Source organism: Oryzias latipes, chromosome 20, assembly GCF_053564925.1.
Source record: "Oryzias latipes strain Hd-rR chromosome 20, Olatipes_Hd-rR_3.1".
Classification (NCBI taxonomy): domain Eukaryota; kingdom Metazoa; phylum Chordata; class Actinopteri; order Beloniformes; family Adrianichthyidae; genus Oryzias; species Oryzias latipes.
In genome coordinates, this window is record NC_136256.1 from 30,081,660 (window position 1) to 30,101,004 (window position 19,345).

General features: G+C 46.8%; 1 protein-coding gene across 8 annotated transcripts in view; it reads right to left on the reverse strand.

The window, feature by feature from the left end:
* The window catches only part of dpp6a (dipeptidyl-peptidase 6a), a 230,067-nt gene that overhangs the window by 50,403 nt on the left and 160,319 nt on the right, over positions 1-19,345 (reverse strand). For 7 of the 8 annotated variants that reach the window (XM_023950258.2, XM_023950259.2, XM_078938700.1 and 4 more), the window contains exon 2: positions 7,323-7,437. In XM_023950258.2, the coding sequence (XP_023806026.1) occupies positions 7,323-7,437 (115 nt within the window). Of the gene's footprint in view, positions 1-7,322; positions 7,438-16,997; positions 17,034-19,345 lie in introns of those variants that run through there. The other variant, XM_078938699.1, reaches the window with a different exon arrangement.

Here is a 19,345-nt window from a genome sequence, read left to right on the forward strand (position 1 = left end):
TAGGTTCATGTATAGTTTAATGTATAGGTTCATGTATAGTTTTATGTATAGGTTCATGTATAGTTTAATGTATAGGTTCATGTATAGTTTAATGTATAGTTTAAGGTATAGGTTCATGTATAGTTTGATGTATAGGTTCATGTATAGTTTAAGGTATAGTTTAAGGTATAGGTTCATGTATAGTTTAATGTATAGGTTCATGTATAGTTTAAGGTATAGGTTCATGTATAGTTTAAGGTATAGGTTCATGTATAGTTTAATGTATAGGTTCATGTATAGTTTAATGTATAGGTTCATGTATAGTTTAAGGTATAGGTTCATGTATAGTTTAAGGTATAGGTTCATGTATAGTTAAATGTATAGGTTCATGTATAGTTTAAGGTATAGGTTCATGTATAGTTTAATGTATAGTTTTATGTATAGGTTCATGTATAGTTTAATGTATAGTTTAAGGTATAGGTTCGTGTATAGTTTAATGTATAGGTTCATGTATAGTTTAATGTATAGTTTAATGTATAGTTTAATGTATAGTTTAAGGTATAGGTTCATGTATAGTTTAATGTATAGGTTCATGTATAGTTTGAAGTATAGTTTAATGTATAGGTTCATGTATAGTTTAATGTATAGGTTCATGTATAGTTTAATGTATAGTTTAAGGTATAGGTTCATGTATAGTTTAATGTATAGGTTCATGTATAGTTTAATGTATAGTTTTATGTATAGGTTCATGTATAGTTTAATGTATAGGTTCATGTATAGTTTAATGTATAGGTTCATGTATAGTTTAATGTATAGTTTAAGGTATAGGTTCATGTATAGTTTAATGTATAGGTTCATGTATAGTTTAATGTATAGTTTTATGTATAGGTTCATGTATAGTTTAATGTATAGGTTCATGTATAGTTTAATGTATAGTTTAAGGTATAGGTTCATGTATAGTTTAATGTATAGGTTCATGTATAGTTTAAGGTATAGGTTCATGTATAGTTTAATGTATAGGTTCATGTATAGTTTAATGTATAGTTTAAGGTATAGGTTCATGTATAGTTTATGGTATAGTTTTATGTATAGGTTCATGTATAGTTTAATGTAAAGGTTCATGAATTGCCGTGTCTAAAACTGTGCGTTCCCGTCTCTGAGAAAGAGCGCCCAGTTGCGGGGACGGGAGGTGTGAGGACGAAAGCAGAGGCTGGGGGGGTTGTGGGGACCGGCAGCAGGTGAATCTCGCAGGGATTGTAAAAACGTAAAACCCGCTGCTCGTCACTCACTACAGCGTGTGATTGTGTGTTTGTCTCCAGGTCTGCATGTGAGCAGTCTTTCTCACATCTACAGGACATTCAGACCTACGATCACGTTTAAAGTCTCAACGCCTGCATGAACTGCATGAAGCAGAAACTCACCACGTATCAACCAACCAGACTATACCATCAGCAAAACTACCACGAGAAATACTCATCATTTCTTAGCAACAGCATAACAATGTTATTAAAAATAATCCACAGACTTATTGTACTTTAAAAGTGTTGAAATTACATCAAATACACACATTCACTTGTATATTTAGTTTTAAACATATCGTTGCTTACTGACTTGGACTGGGTGGCTGTTGGGCCGCGTTCAAAGTTCTGGGGTTCATTGAACGCATCAAGCAGAAATCTGATTGCCCCTCAGTTCTGTCGCTCAGCCTGTTGTTACGGAGTTTGGACCAATGGGGTTCAGCTTTGGGCCGAATAAGGGAAATGTGAGGGCTGGAGCGCGAGCAGGGAAATATAAAGTTGGGAGAAGTGCTCTTGTCTCGTCTCGGCGGGAGAGATTCAGGAGCTGCAGAATTAATTGTACGGCGATGGTTGCGGTCGGCAGTAACCAGAATAAAGAACCTTACAAGAGGTTAAGTCTCCGTGCCTCAGTGTGGGAAAGAGACACTACATTATTGTATGGCTCTTTCGTAATTACATTTCAAAATATGTGGCGTTTATGGCTCTCTTGGCCAAAAAGGTTCCCGACCCCTGGTTTAAGGTATAGGTTCATGTATGGTTTAATGTATAGGTTTAAGGAATAAGTTCATCATCAAACTATAGTTTAAAGTATAGTTTGATGTATAGGTTTAAGGAATAGGTTCATGTATAGTTTAATGTATAGTTTAATGTATAGGTTCATGTATAGTTTAATGTATAGGTTCATGTATAGTTTAATGTAAAGGTTCATGTATAGTTCAATGTATAGTTTAGGGTATATGTTCATGTATAGTTTAATGTATAGGTATATGTATAGTTTGATGTATAGTTTTAATGTAAAGGTTCATGTATAGTTTAATGTAAAGGTTCATGTATAGTTTAAGGTATAGTTTAATGTATAGGTTCATGTATAGTTTAATGTATAGGTTCATGTATAGTTTAATGTATAGGTTAAACTAGGGGCAGGCCGTAGTTTGCCCACCCCTGGTTTGGTTTAATATACATACATACTTTAATGTATAGGTTCATGTATAGTTAAATGTACAGTTTAATGTATAGGTTCATGTATAGTTTAATGTATAGGTTCATGTATAGTTTAATGTATAGGTTCATGTATAGTTTAATGTATAGGTTCATGTATAGTTTAATGTAAAGGTTCATGTATAGTTCAATGTATAGTTTAGGGTATATGTTCATGTATAGTTTAATGTATAGGTATATGTATAGTTTGATGTATAGTTTTAATGTAAAGGTTCATGTATAGTTTAATGTAAAGGTTCATGTATAGTTTAAGGTATAGTTTAATGTATAGGTTCATGTATAGTTTAATGTATAGTTTAATGTATAGGTTCATGTATAGTTTAATGTATAGGTTAAACTAGGGGCAGGCCGTAGTTTGCCCACCCCTGGTTTGGTTTAATATACATACATACTTTAATGTATAGGTTCATGTATAGCAGCACGTCACAACAAACGCCCATCAGAACTAATGATTAGCATGAAGAAAAGGCTGTGAACGCCGCAGGTCTGATCAAACTCCTGTGTGTTATGATGATTGTTTGTGACAGCAGCGTCACTGTCCATTGTAAACCCCGCCTTTAACCTTCTGCAGCTGGGATAGGCTCCAGCAACCATGCTCAGAAATAAGTAAATGCTGAAGGTGGATGGATAAAGACAGATGGATGAAGACAGAGCACATCTGTACTGTCTGATACCTCATACTTTAATTCCATTGGAACCTTCTGTACATTTACTGTGGACAGAATTCCAGATGACAGATATAACTATAGGTGAAATATTCTTTTATCTGGTGGTGATTACCAGAAAGCTTCATTTGGAGAGTCTGACTTCATGAAACCTCTCACAGAAAGGCTGGAGGTCGCCTCTCAGGGATGTTACATGTGTTTGTTGATCTGAATCCTTCAGAGACAAACATGAAGACCAAAGTGGAGTCAACAGCGAGCGGCCATGTTTACACGCAGGAATAATCCAGCATCCAAACTGTCAACATGTCAGACTGACGATCAGATGTTTGATTTGGTGGAGTTTCAGTCAGAATCACACGTCTATCTCTGATCTCTGAAAGATTTAAATACACTTTGATCCTTTTGGGTTTTTTGATGTAAACTTTGAAAATGAATCATAAAAAGTCAAAGCGCAGCGTCAATTAAAACAAATAAAGCCAACAAACAAAAGTATCTTCACAGAAATACATTTTCATAATCATATAAAACAGCAGAATGGAGAGGACAGCAGGACAGAAAGAAGAGGGAAACTTTTCAACAGCGTTTGGATGAAACAACTTTTTTTTTAAATAAAAACCTGATTCGAGTTCGGAGCAGAGCATCTCAGGGTGAGATTTGGCTCCAAGAAAAGTCCTCTTTGTTCTGCGAGTTAGGAGGCAGGAACATCAATTTTTGATTAAAAAATAAAGTCGAACAAAAATGAAATGGGGTTTGTAAAGAAAACACCAAGATAAGAGGAACTTTTTTTGATCCAATGAAAGCCAAGAGAAAACAATGTTTTTAGTTTCATCTTAAGTCTTTTTGTTCACTTGTTAAAGATTAAAAACGTTTTTAAAGACAGGAACAAATAAAGGCAGAGAGAAATCAAACTAAAAAGTGATGAAGCAGCTTCCTCTCCTCTCCCTCAGGCTTTTGATAAAAGCACAGCAGCTTCCCATCATCTGAGCAGACACGCATATTTACAGCAGATGCATCCTGCAATTCATTTCAGCTTAATTTCATCCATCAGTGCTCATCATATCACTTCCAGCTCCATAAAATGACTCATTCACCTCCACACAGAGGGGGACACAAAGCAACAACATGTTGTGCTGTTTGTTGTGCTCAGAGTCGTCCGCTTCTGCAGAGATGGGCCTTAAATAAAAACACGCACGGCTCTTGATGGAGCTTTAAACACAGCCGGGACATTAGCATGTGGGGTCACACAGAGTCTCTGGAGGAAGACAGACGAGCTGCCGTGAGAGCCACCGCAACCATCAGACCCGTTAGTCCGACGTTTCCGGCAGGATTCCCCTCAAACAGACGGCCACGCCCTCAGGGTTGGTCTTTGGGCCTGCAGACACAAAACGCTCCTTAGACCCGACAGCAAACAACCGGGTCGTTCAAAGGAAAGACGCTGAGGAATCCTGACGCTCAACAACAACATCCTCCTGCAGCCACTGAAACACGACACTATGATGCCAGAAGAACACGTTTGGATTACTAACACCTGAACAGTGACAACCACAGAACCCAGCAGGGACGAGGACTCGGTGAAGTCAACCGTCTGTAGCTCCTTCAGCTACCAGAACCAAGCAGCTTCACCTGAGGCTCCTCCATCACACCTGAACACCTGACACCTCAGACCTGATCCTGTAGGAAAACCGCCTGCTGCTGCAGCTGCTGCTGCTGATGCTGCAGCTGATGCTGCTGCTGCTGCAACGTCTTCCATGCAGACGCTGAAAACACCCGACAGGACAGTTGATTCAATCCAAACACACATTTAGAAAAAATACACAAACACTTGTGACATCGCCACATTTAAATAAATGGAAATGAATGAATGAAATGTGCAAAGAAAAAAAGTCAATTGCTCGAGGGGAGAGTAAAGTGTAAAAATTGCTTCAAATGTCTCTATGATGGACATGACAGGATGACTGTGATTTATATGTTTACATATTTTTATCTGCAGGCTTTCACCACATTAATAGACTTTTAAAATATTCATTTACAATAAAGTCTCATTTTTAATAATTTCTTTAAATATCTACATTTTGTAAATCTGAAACCATTAACCACCAATAACAGTAAATTCAGTCTTTTGTGGTCGTGAGGTTTCCTGCTGCCACAGCGGGACGAGGCAGCAGGAAAGCAAACGAGCTGCAGCCTCTGTCAGGCGAGGAGGACGAGGAGGACGAAGAGGATCAACGCTGCATTCATAATGACTTATGACTCCAGATTTACAGCAGTGACCCACGGCCAGCTAGAGATTATTCATGCCAGACATAAACATTTCAAGACGCGCGTTTAGGTGGTCAAATTCTGGGTCTTTATCTGACGCTCACAGAGAGAATGATGGAGGGAAGAAGACGGCGTGAGCTGCTAACCAGGTGAGTCAGAGCAGACGGTGGTGCAGGTAGACAGTCTCATTGTGGATTCATGCTGACGGACATTTACAGCCGTTTCAGGGATTTATTTTCCATTTCATCAGTTTATTAGAACAGCAGGACTTTCCTGCAGCTTCTGGAAAACACTGCAGTTCTGCTGAGTTCTGCCTGAACACCCCCATCCTGATGCTGCATGGAGGCTGCAGGCTGAACGGACCCCCCCCCCCCCCCCTTCCCCAACGGCTGCAGGCTGAACGGACCCATGAGGAAGAAATTTGTAGTTTTCAACCTTTTTGACTCAGATTTGTGATAAAACTGTAACAGAAATATTTTCCGACATGTGTGTAGAGTGGCATACGTGCACAGCGGTACGGTGCTATGCCACTCTACACACATGTCAACATTACTGTAAAGTCACATGTATGTAAAGTGGCATGCGTGAACAGCACCGTACCGCCGTTAAAATAAAGCGGAGACCTCGCGATGTAAATGCTGATCGTAGATAGAGCATCAGTTCAGAGAAAAGCAATTTGAAAAAGAAAACAGTTTGGAGCCACATTTCTATTTTTGGAGTTTTGGTTTTCAGGTAAAGGAGGCTGATGGCAGCATGGACCAAACATCTCATCTCCTGCAGCTTCCAGAAACGTCTTCAAGCAGCAGATTACCCCCCCACCCTGACTAAGCTGTCACCTGTCAGTCAACCTGACGACCCCAAACGTCCAGATGCAAACATCTGGCCTCTGTGCTTCAGACCAGAGCAGTTTCACTTTCAGGAGGCTGTCAGAGGAGCAGATTGTGTGTTTCTGCTGTGTGTATTTGCTGTGTGTGTTTTTGTTGTGTGTGTTTGTTGTGTTTGTGATTGTTGTGTGTGTCTGTTGTGTGTGTGATTGTTGTGTGTGTGATTGTTGTGTGTGTCTGTTGCGTGTGCTTTTTTACAGAGCAATGGGTTGTCAGGTGTGGTTCGGTTCTGCTCGGTTCTGTTCGGTTCGTCCATCAAACGGCTCCTCCTCCTTCCTGTCGTTTCCAGATCTCTGATCCGGTTCCACGTTTGTTCAGATGGTTCGACTTTCAGCAGAATTAGACAGAATGTGGAGCAAACGGCTTAAACGCAGTAAATGTTAATGACGTTTCATTCAATTCTAAATAAAAAGAGACAAACTGTCAAACAATCTCTGTTTAGGAAAAGGAATCTTCAAACCAGCTCTTCATAAATGTGAGCAGCTGTCAGCAGAAATGCAGGAACCACAGAGGGATCCATGGAGGCCGTAACCACGGCTCACAGCCAGGAACGTGGCGCCGCCGGGAATTGTGGTACGGTTTACTGCGCTAATATTTCCTGTCTGGATCTCCAAGGATTCAGTTAGGAATCCTGCTGTAGTCTATGACCTCACTGTGCCCCCCCGATGCTCTGAGGGGCGTTACCTGCGACGGGACGCTGGGGAAAAGGACGCGGCGAGGATTGTCTTTGGAAATGAGCGCATGACGCTGACAGCAGACTGATAGTAACCTTAATGTAGGTCAGCGGCCTGAGAGGCCAAAATACCCACAAGTCCTGAGCGAGTCCTGACCTTCACAGCATGTTCACGTGTGATGTCACTGCGGGGGGGGGGGGGGGGGGGGTCGCTGAACACACACAAGGACAGAGATGCACTTAACAATTCCAGGCAGAGCTAATTGAGAAACCTAATGGGAACATCTGTGCACATCAGCAGGCGTGTAAACAGAGTGGTGGGAAAAGCCCCGCCCATTCTGCGTACCTGGTGTCAAAAGGATGACGGAGGTGACGATCAGCGAGCAGATGACCAGAATGACAAGGAGGGCGATCGCTATTCCCTTCCAGTTCCTCTGCGGAGGGTTGCTGCCCACCAGCTCCTGCAGGGGAGAGGAGGAAAAGTCAGTGAGACAGCCATGTAGACGAGGAGGAAGAGTCAGTGAGACAGCCAGGTAGACGAGGAGGAAGAGTCAGTGAGACAGCCAGGTAGACGAGGAGGAAGAGTCAGTGAGACAGCCAGGTAGACGAGGAGGAAGAGTCAGTGAGACAGCCAGGTAGACGAGGAGGAAGAGTCAGTAAGACAGCCAGGTAGACGAGGAGGAAGAGTCAGTAAGACAGCCAGGTAGACGAGGAGGAAGAGTCAGTGAGACAGCCAGGTAGACGAGGAGGAAGAGTCAGTGAGACAGCCAGGTAGACGAGGAGGAAGAGTCAGTGAGACAGCCAGGTAGACGAGGAGGAAGAGTCAGTAAGACAGCCAGGTAGACGAGGAGGAAGAGTCAGTGAGACAGCCAGGTAGACGAGGAGGAAGAGTCAGTGAGACAGCCAGGTAGACGAGGAGGAAGAGTCAGTGAGACAGCCAGGTAGATGAGGAGGAAGAGTCAGTGAGACAGCCAGGTACACGAGGAGGAAGAGTCAGTGAGACAGCCAGGTAGACGAGGAGGAAGAGTCAGTGAGACAGCCAGGTAGACGAGGAGGAAGAGTCAGTGAGACAGCCAGGTAGACGAGGAGGAAGAGTCAGTGAGACAGCCAGGTAGACGAGGAGGAAGAGTCAGTGAGACAGCCAGGTAGACGAGGAGGAAGAGTCAGTGAGACAGCCAGGTAGACGAGGAGGAAGAGTCAGTGAGACAGCCAGGTAGACGAGGAGGAAGAGTCAGTAAGACAGCCAGGTAGACGAGGAGGAAGAGTCAGTAAGACAGCCAGGTAGACGAGGAGGAAGAGTCAGTGAGACAGCCAGGTACACGAGGAGGAAGAGTCAGTGAGACAGCCAGGTAGACGAGGAGGAAGAATCAGTGAGACAGCCAGGTAGACGAGGAGGAAGAGTCAGTGAGACAGCCAGGTACACGAGGAGGAAGAGTCAGTAAGACAGCCAGGTAGACGAGGAGGAAGAGTCAGTGAGACAGCCAGGTAGACGAGGAGGAAGAGTCAGTGAGACAGCCAGGTAGACGAGGAGGAAGAGTCAGTGAGACAGCCAGGTAGACGAGGAGGAAGAGTCAGTGAGACAGCCAGGTAGACGAGGAGGAAGAGTCAGTGAGACAGCCAGGTAGACGAGGAGGAAGAGTCAGTGAGACAGCCAGGTAGACGAGGAGGAAGAGTCAGTAAGACAGCCAGGTAGACGAGGAGGAAGAGTCAGTAAGACAGCCAGGTAGACGAGGAGGAAGAGTCAGTGAGACAGCCAGGTACACGAGGAGGAAGAGTCAGTGAGACAGCCAGGTAGACGAGGAGGAAGAATCAGTGAGACAGCCAGGTAGACGAGGAGGAAGAGTCAGTGAGACAGCCAGGTACACGAGGAGGAAGAGTCAGTAAGACAGCCAGGTAGACGAGGAGGAAGAGTCAGTGAGACAGCCAGGTAGACGAGGAGGAAGAGTCAGTGAGACAGCCAGGTAGACGAGGAGGAAGAGTCAGTGAGACAGCCAGGTAGACGAGGAGGAAGAGTCAGTGAGACAGCCAGGAAGACGAGGAGGAAGAGTCAGTGAGACAGCCAGGTAGACGAGGAGGAAGAGTCAGTGAGACAGCCAGGTAGACGAGGAGGAAGAGTCAGTAAGACAGCCAGGTAGACGAGGAGGAAGAGTCAGTGAGACAGCCAGGTAGACGAGGAGGAAGAGTCAGTGAGACAGCCAGGTAGACGAGGAGGAAGAGTCAGTAAGACAGCCAGGTAGACGAGGAGGAAGAGTCAGTGAGACAGCCAGGTAGACGAGGAGGAAGAGTCAGTGAGACAGCCAGGTAGACGAGGAGGAAGAGTCAGTGAGACAGCCAGGTAGACGAGGAGGAAGAGTCAGTGAGACAGCCAGGTAGACGAGGAGGAAGAGTCAGTAAGACAGCCAGGTAGACGAGGAGGAAGAGTCAGTGAGACAGCCAGGTAGACGAGGAGGAAGAGTCAGTGAGACAGCCAGGAAGACGAGGAGGAAGAGTCAGTGAGACAGCCAGGAAGACGAGGAGGAAGAACCAGTGAGACAGCCAGGTAGACGAGGAGGAAGAGTCAGTGAGACAGCCAGGTACACGAGGAGGAAGAGTCAGTGAGACAGCCAGGTAGACGAGGAGGAAGAGTCAGTGAGACAGCCAGGTAGACGAGGAGGAAGAGTCAGTGAGACAGGTAGACGAGGAGGAAGAGTCAGTGAGACAGGTAGACGAGGAGGAAGAGTCAGTAAGACAGCCAGGTAGACGAGGAGGAAGAGTCAGTGAGACAGCCAGGTAGACGAGGAGGAAGAGTCAGTGAGACAGCCAGGTACACGAGGAGGAAGAGTCAGTGAGACAGCCAGGTAGACGAGGAGGAAGAGTCAGTAAGACAGCCAGGAAGACGAGGAGGAAGAGTCAGTGAGACAGCCAGGAAGACGAGGAGGAAGAACCAGTGAGACAGCCAGGTAGACGAGGAGGAAGAGTCAGTGAGACAGCCAGGTACACGAGGAGGAAGAGTCAGTGAGACAGCCAGGTACACGAGGAGGAAGAGTCAGTGAGACAGCCAGGTAGACGAGGAGGAAGAGTCAGTGAGACAGCCAGGTAGACGAGGAGGAAGAGTCAGTGAGACAGCCAGGTAGATGAGGAGGAAGAGTCAGTGAGACAGGTAGACGAGGAGGAAGAGTCAGTAAGACAGCCAGGTAGACGAGGAGGAAGAGTCAGTAAGACAGCCAGGTAGACGAGGAGGAAGAGTCAGTGAGACAGCCAGGTAGATGAGGAGGAAGAGTCAGTGAGACAGGTAGACGAGGAGGAAGAGTCAGTAAGACAGCCAGGTAGACGAGGAGGAAGAGTCAGTGAGACAGCCAGGTACACGAGGAGGAAGAGTCAGTGAGACAGCCAGGTAGACGAGGAGGAAGAGTCAGTAAGACAGCCAGGTAGACGAGGAGGAAGAGTCAGTGAGACAGCCAGGTAGATGAGGAGGAAGAGTCAGTGAGACAGGTAGACGAGGAGGAAGAGTCAGTAAGACAGCCAGGTAGACGAGGAGGAAGAGTCAGTAAGACAGCCAGGTAGACGAGGAGGAAGAGTCAGTGAGACAGCCAGGTAGATGAGGAGGAAGAGTCAGTGAGACAGGTAGACGAGGAGGAAGAGTCAGTAAGACAGCCAGGTAGACGAGGAGGAAGAGTCAGTGAGACAGCCAGGTACACGAGGAGGAAGAGTCAGTGAGACAGCCAGGTAGACGAGGAGGAAGAATCAGTGAGACAGCCAGGTAGACGAGGAGGAAGAGTCAGTGAGACAGCCAGGTAGACGAGGAGGAAGAGTCAGTGAGACAGCCAGGTAGACGAGGAGGAAGAGTCAGTGAGACAGCCAGGTAGACGAGGAGGAAGAGTCAGTGAGACAGCCAGGTAGACGAGGAGGAAGAGTCAGTGAGGTACAGGGGGAGCATGAGAGCAGGAGGAGGGAGGTGGGAGGCATGTGAGGAGTCAGAGGAGGGGGAAGCAGGAGCTTCAGTCAAGGGCAGAGATGAGGGCCAGACTCCCCCAGCAGCTGGAGGGGGGGGCTTTAATGAGCGCAGCATCAGCAGCCATCAGGCACAAACCAATGTGACAGATAAAAATGGAGCTCCGGCACGCCGCTGGACCGCATACTTGACGGAAATGAGCCTTGGGCTCGCCAAAACGGCTCCCAATAATGAGCAACCTTGAGGCAGTTTTTGTTTGCTGACCTGCGAATCCGCAGAGAAAGAAATGATTGCTGTTTAATACGATTCAGACTGAAGACAGAATTTCCTGTTTCATCTCTGCAGGATGTAAATGAGCAATAATTGCAGCCGCTGGCTTCTCCATTCTGCCCCAACCCAATCGTGTGAGACGCGTTGGCCGTCATGCAGCAGGTGGTTCAGGCTGCAAAGGACTGCAGGGGGCGCCGTAAATCTGCCCCGGCTCGCCTTCACAGCCGACAGACGGAGCGCGTTCAGACGACAACATTCAGAGACACAAAGAAACCCGGATCTCAACATGAATAGTTGAAAACAAACATTCTGGGAACCCCCCAGAGGAATGTGCCCCCACGACCCGGACGAGCGGAGGAAGATGTCATTCAGATCTTTAGAGTGTCCCACCTGAACATTTTTCCTCTTTAATCATCGTCATTTCTTTAAATCTACATATTCTTCCACATTTTCAGCCTGGAATACAGAGTCTGTCTGTAAACTTCACACATTGGAGGGAAATTCCTCCCATCAGTGGGATTACAGATTCCATCCAGATTACGGTAGATTGTTGGTCGTTACAGGCGACGCCAACATGGAACTGCAGGAGCCAGACGGAAGTTCTCCTGTTGATCAAACATTAAGAACCTCAGATGATCATCCAAATGAGAAAAAGATCAAAGAAAAAATGTTCAATATTTAGGAAGAGAAGCTGACGAAGACGAGTGATGAAGAAAGTTTCCAGTCTGACCTCAACTTCACTTCAAGACCTTCAATCTGAAGCATCAGTCTGGAAGTTTCTGAAAGTTCTCCACAAACATGCAGGTTTGCTCTCATGCTTCATACGCAGCATCTTTTCTGAACATGTCCAAAAGAATCCGTTTTAAGGAAGGATTAAACACATTTGGATGAATCCATTTTTAACCTGCCCCTGTGTAAATGGACCAATCTGGATTTGGACTCCAGATTGGTCCACCGGATGAAACCAGAGGATGCAACAAAGACCAACAGGGAAAAAACTGAAAGAGAAAACCTCCCCCCCCTCCAATCCTCAGGTGACACCACCAGGGCTTCAAAACGCCTCCATCAGATCCCCCCCATCGGCTGACGGGCACCAGCACATGACCCGACCCAGAGGGTGAACCCGGCACCAGCACATGACCCGACCCAGAGGGTGAACCCGGCACCAGCTCAAGACACGACGACTGACCCAGAGCGCCCTCAGAGAGGCTCCACAGCACCACCTCCAGACCCGGACCTTCTGCATTCGATTAGCGGGGATTAGAGGGCGAAGCGAGCTCTTGCTTTGCAGCTCTGTGGCTGAGCGGTTAATGAAGCTGGAGGGAGGGGCTATGAAGCAAACCTCTGTGGCCCCCGTCACATCCTAATTAAAAAGAGGCCAGGAAATCATTAGCCTGCAGATACGAGTAATCAGGCCCATTTACCACGGCTGCCCATTACCAGCCGGCATTAAATCCAACTTAGTGATCCACGTGATGACCACAAAAAGATCAGGTAAAGACGTGGGGGCGGGGCTTTCCTCACTGACACAGATGAACAACTATGGACACAAGATCTGAGAAAACACATGAAATAACTGTATTGTAACTTGTAGCTACACACAAACATGGGGTGAAGCTGAAGCAGGCATCAATGGACTTTCTGATTTGATGTTTTATTGTGAAAATGCCTTTGGTTTCCAACAAAACCACCTTTTCTGAGGAGTAAGACACATGGAACAGAGAAATGGACGTGACACTGTCCTGAGACAAGTGTGAGACGCTGCAAACAGAAAAGATTTCTACGTTTGTGAACACCTGTCCTTACCGAACGGCAGAGGAAAGCATTCAGACAGCTTTTTGGAGCAGTCCCACAAACTACACCACTAACTGTCTCTCTGCTTTGCTAGCCTCTCATGGACGACGTACGGCTCGTTCCCTGAGATCCACCTTTCACTACATTTGCAGGACAGTTTTGGAAAAACGGCCGTAGAAAAGCTTTGCTGAAGTTGGAACTGAAATCTCCACTGAATAAACGTCGCTGCAGCTTCTCGGTTTTGTGAGGAGGAGGAAACTGCTGTTACCATGGAAACGAGATGCTACACTGAGCCTTACACCTGAGTTACATAACTACCGTCGTCTGTGTTTGGTTTACACACATGCAAATATGAAAATGGAATAAATCAGATGGAGGTAAATATAATCCAGGAAATGTGGTCCTTCTAGGAAGAAATCTACTGTCTCATTATGATGACTTCTTGGATAAAAAACTTTAAATAATAAATCAGGTTGTGCTGCTGTGTGTGTCTGCTAACGCGTCTGTTTGTATTTCTGTAAGCTTTTGACTATAGTTACTGACACCAGCTCACAGGACGGATCCGACAGAACCATCAGAAGAACCCATCTGTTGGTTCTAAAGAGGCTGCATTTCTCTGGATTTTCTTCTTCAGCTTTCTGAAAGTCGTCTCCTCATTTCTATGCTGCAAAGCACCAAGAGCAACAGTGGAAATGTGCAGAAGAGAAGCTAAAGCTCTGCAGAAGGAGGACCTCACCTCCATGAGAGGAGAAGTCCTCCCTCTGCAGCCCCTCTGAGGCTCTGCAGAAGGAGGAGAAACACAGGAGGAGACGCTTTCAAAGTATCTACAAACATAATCATCAGTTTTCTGTCAGAAGATGGAGTAAAGGAGGAGTCGCCTTTTCAGCATAAAAGCTGCAGATTTGACTGTGGAGACCAAAGCAGCAACAAGTGGCTTGTAGTTCAACCAAACATGAGGAGCTAAGTGGAGCTTTTGGGGGGGGGGGGGGGGGGGGGGTGAAGAAATTGAGGAAAATTGCTGTTCAGGGAAAAGCTTTCACATGTAACAAAGCTATTAGGACAAAAAGAGGAGCACAAAAAACCCGTTAAGAGCACCTCTAAGGCATGCACCACTGAAGGAGCGTGCATGTGGGCGTGCACGTCTCTGAGGAGATGCTCAGGAATGAAACCCGTCTGATGCTCAGGATGGGTTTAAGGTGTCTAACAAGCTTCTGAATATGATCTTTAACTTGTTTCAAAAAGACGATTTCAACTGTTTTAAGACTTTTAATACTTTTTCCAGCTTTCCAGTTCACAGAACTTATTGGTTTGTTGTGGGTACTTTATTTGTTAGGTTACAACTCAACTTGAAATCTGGATACATTTTTTAAAAGTAATTTGAATTTAGTTATGAGTCGACATTAGAAATGACCTTCATCTTGTAAGTTTGGGAAAAAAATTGATGAGTTGTATTTATACTAAATCATTTTCTAGCTTGAATCAAAATTTTAAGGCAGACAGGTGATACATTATTTGAAGTTGAGCCAACTTGGAATGTTTTACAGTGTTGAACAGAGCTGCTGTTTTCTGCAGAAACCTGAAGTTCTGCAGCAATTGGCTGAAAAACAGAGTCCATGTGAAGATTACTATTAAAAAGAAGAAGTAAATAAACGTAGAAACATTTGAAACGACAGGAGAAAACCCAAGACTGTCGTCCTTTTGTCTTGAATCCGTTTTCTGAGGGGGGGAGTGGAATGTTTTGATCGGGTCTGACATGATGAGGCTGATAAAAAGATGCATTCAGGGTCACGTCTGTAAATCCTGAGCTCTGAGGAACAATCAGTGACTCTGGATGCAGACAGGAACCTTTCCTAACCTTCCCAATCTGTGATTACAATAATGACTTCACTAATTAGCCGGCCCCCACCTGATGAAGACGAGGTGATGTGATGAAGACGAGGTGAGGTGATGAAGACGAGGTGAGGTGATTACAGCGACCCGCACAGAGGAGTGTGTCCTGTCACAGAACAAACCAAAGCTTCCCGGCCGACAGGGTTTAATCTGTTAGACCCTCAGGCGAGACCAGAACAAGGCCCAGCCTGATGAGGCAGAACCGGTCCGGACTCAAACCCACCCAGCAGCCACAACATTCTGTGGGTTTTTCTCCAGAAAACTCTCTTCGTTTGTGTGTTTATGGTAAAAACTCATGAAAGTGACAGAAAGGTGAAGAACTTTCCAGAGACGTAGGGATTATAATCTCCTCCTGGAGTCTAAACTTCCTCACAGATTAATTCATTTTCAGAGAGCAAAGGTTTTATTTAAACCTGAAATTGGTGGATTTAGAAAATCCTCCTCTAACAGAACTCAATTTTGATAAACTATGAGAAGAATTATCTGAACTTCCAATCCTCTTCATCCTCCTCATTTCCTGGATTTTCAGCCTGAGTCTTCTTCCTTTTGCTTCTCAGGTTAAACATCATCATCTAACCCACGTGGGGGTCGTGTTGGGGGCACAGAGGGCCGCTGCCATGAATAAACAAGCCGTCTCGCCTGTTACTCAAAGCAGGAGAACTCATTTGCCGGTGTCCAGCATGGCGGCGTGCACGCTCGCTCGCCGCTCCTGACCATCGTCCGCCTGGCGTGTTTGAATTGCGAGTGAATCTCCTCCAGTCCATTAGAGAGACGGCGCGGGGGCGCCGCTGCCAGATGACCTCCTCTGCAGGCGGTGCACTAAATCACATCTGAGTAAAATAACAGAATCCCTGCTGCTGCTGGCGAGTCGTGCACGCCGCAGAGAGCTGCACAACAAGCCAGGACTGTGCAGGAATGCTTCTTCCTCTGATTGGAGTGTCAGCCATGCTGCTGCAGGATCTCGATGCTCCTGCGAACCGCATCTCTCTCCCTGCAGAAGCTATTCTTCACATAAGTGAGGATAAACAAGGCTTCTCCCCTTTTGGCTGAAGCTCATCTGCATGGTAAACACGCTTCATGACGTGCACACGCAAGTGATGCGCACAAATGAAGGAGCAGCATTCCCCGCATGCCTCTCATGCATTATGCAGTGAGGCCCATTTCAATTTTGCAGAAGAACAATAAGAAGTGCAGCCAGAGTTTCCGCTCATTTCGTCACTTTTTTTGTGGCGATGCGCGTCTGTCAGGGGAGGCAAGCGTGCCACAAACACGTGGGTGAAAGCGTCGCCGGCGTCAGCGGCACAAAGACGAGCCGCTTCAAAGGCAGGAGAAAGACTTCAGAAGCTCCACAGCTGTCCGTCAGACTTTACTAAAGACATTTACGGGACCGCATCCAAAGACGGCCCATCACAGACCTGACCTCAGAGGTGGGCGGGTCCAGACACTTTTCTGTCTCTGGTCTGCAAAGATGTGGGTCTGAGGTGGCTCACCTGAAACCAGAGAAAGGTGCAAAAGCAGCCGAGCAGCTTCAGTCCAGACCCTCGTCTTCCTCCAATACAGTGGAGGAAGAGCGTTCAGTCAGGCGGATGCACTGCTCAAACAGATGGCCCGGCAGCCGCTGTTTGCACATGTTACCACTCTGAAGAGTTAATTTAACTCCCATGGATTTCTCATTACTCATTGCTTAATTCGTATTGACACAGAATGTTCCCACAGTTTGGTCTGTGAGCTTTGGCTCAGCTGTACAAAGAAAGTCTTATTAGCTACTTTGTCAGCCGCCGTCTAGAGGCTCAAGAACAGAAGAACACCTCAGAAACATGAAATTCAATTCCAGGAAGAGCGCGTGCTTTCCTTCATTTGTGAGGTTTTTGATTCACATGGTACTTTAATTCTGTGTACTTCATTAAGTCAGCTTTGCTTTAAGGCTTAATGAAGTCTTTCTGTTAGACAGAGCCACAGGTGACCTCTGCTTTAGTTTTTATGTCAGAACTAAACAACAGATTAATTCACTCAGTCTGTCGGTGCTCTTTTATTGAACTGAATGAAAGTCACGGAAATGTAGGTTTGTGTCAAGACTTTAAGACAGAAAATTACTGCAGATATTCACAGAAAAGTCCTCATATTTCAACTACTGACCCTTTCAAGGATCACAGCCATCCCATGAGCAACAATGATCTGTCACAGGAAACACAGCATTTGGGGAGATGACGTCATCCAATCAAAGAAGGAATCAGCGCCCGGTGAAGGTGGGACAGACGGAACTGCAGGATGTTTGGTCCAGTGGTGGCTTTGGTGCGTTTCTGCAGACAAATGGATGATCAGAGCCAGCAGTGGAGGGGGGTCAGCTTTATGGAGGGGGTTCAGGTTTCTGGAGGGGGTTCAGGTTTCTGGAGGGGGTTCAGGTTTCTGGAGGGGGTTCAGCTTTATGGTGGGGGTTCAGGTTTCTGGAGGGGGTTCTGCTTTCTGGAGGGGGTTCAGGTTTCTGGAGGGGGTTCAGCTTTATGGAGGGGGTTCAGGTTTCTGGAGGGGGTTCTGCTTTCTGGAGGGGGTTCAGGTTTCTGGAGGGGGTTCAGGTTTCTGGAGGGGGTTCAGGTTTCTGGAGGGGGTTCAGCTTTATGGAGGGGGTTCAGGTTTCTGGAGGGGGTTCTGCTTTCTGGAGGGGGTTCAGGTTTCTGGAGGGGGTTCAGCTTTATGGAGGGGGTTCAGGTTTCTGGAGGGGGTTCAGGTTTCTGGAGGAGGTTCAGGTTTCTGGAGGGGGTTCAGCTTTATGGAGGGGGTTCTGCTTTCTGGAGGGGGTTCAGGTTTCTGGAGGGGGTTCAGCTTTATGGAGGGGGTTCTGCTTTCTGGAGGGGGTTCAGGTTTCTGGAGGGGGTTCAGCTTTATGGAGGGGGTTCAGGTTTCTGGAGGGGGTTCAGGTTTCTGGAGGAGGTTCAGGTTTCTGGAGGGGGTTCAGCTTTATGGAGGGGGTTCTGCTTTCTGGAGGGGGTTCAGGTTTCTGGAGGGGGTTCAGGTTTCTGGAGGGGGTTCAGCTTTATGGAGGGGGTTCAGGTTTCTGGAGGGGGTTCAGCTTTATGGAGGGGGTTCTGCTTTCTGGAGGGGGTTCAGGTTTCTGGAGGGGGTTCAGGTTTCTGGAGGGGGTTCAGCTTTCTGGAGGGGGTTCAGCTTTATGGAGGGGGTTCTGCTTTCTGGAGGGGGTTCAGGTTTCTGGAGGGGGTTCAGGTTTCTGGAGGGGGTTCAGCTTTATGGAGGGGGTTCAGGTTTCTGGAGGGGGTTCAGGTTTCTGGAGGAGGTTCAGGTTTCTGGAGGGGGTTCAGCTTTATGGAGGGGGTTCTGCTTTCTGGAGGGGGTTCAGGTTTCTGGAGGGGGTTCAGGTTTCTGGAGGGGGTTCAGCTTTATGGAGGGGGTTCAGCTTTATGGAGGGGGTTCAGGTTTCTGGAGGGGGTTCAGGTTTCTGGAGGGGGTTCAGCTTTATGGAGGGGGTTCAGCTTTCTGGAGGGGGTTCAGGTTTCTGGAGGGGGTTCAGGTTTCTGGAGGGGGTTCTGCTTTCTGGAGGGGGTTCAGGTTTCTGGAGGGGGTTCAGGTTTCTGGAGGGGGTTCAGCTTTATGGAGGGGGTTCAGGTTTCTGGAGGGGGTTCAGGTTTCTGGAGGAGGTTCAGGTTTCTGGAGGGGGTTCAGCTTTATGGAGGGGGTTCAGCTTTCTGGAGGGGGTTCAGCTTTATGGAGGGGGTTCAGCTTTATGGAGGGGGTTCAGCTTTCTGGAGGGGGTTCTGCTTTATGGATGCGTCTCGGCTAAAAACCAAGCAGGAAGTCCTCAGTGGAAAAAAAAGAGAGTGGAGGTAAATCCACAACACCCGAGGCGAGGCGGGGAGGGGAGGAGTGGGAGTTCCTCCCCGCCACCTCCCCCCCAGCCATCACCTGGAGGCATTGGTATTCACTGTGGCCCCCCCGGCAGCGCTGCCTCTCCCAGGAGCTGTTTAAAATTGAAAGTGTCTTTCCTGTTGTTTTATCTATCAGCCGTCATTCTATAATTCACACTCGCTGTGCCGTTCTGGAAAATAAATAGCCGACATGGAAACAATATGCAGCAGCGTTCACATTTGCTTTGGCGGGAGGGAAATGCCCCCCCCCCCACACACCTTCAGGCACAGGAGTGTAATAAAAGAGGCGGCTGCTGGTTCTCCATCCTCACTCGCTTCAGCTAAATGTGAGCGTTCATGTTGACAGACGGACCTTTCCTGCAGAGACGGGAGGACTTTAACTCTGCTGCTCTGAAACATGAATCAGCTTCTGATCAGGAAAACGGGGGGGGGGCACATGCTTTCATGTGTCATGAACGCTAACGACCCGGCGGGACGTCCAAACCCTCTCAGCACGTTAGCAGAACCACGGCCTTCAAAGCAGAACCACACTCAGAATAATTGATCAACATCTGGGTTCAATTCCCCGGTTACTGCCGCGCGCGGAGCATTTCCATCCTTCCACTT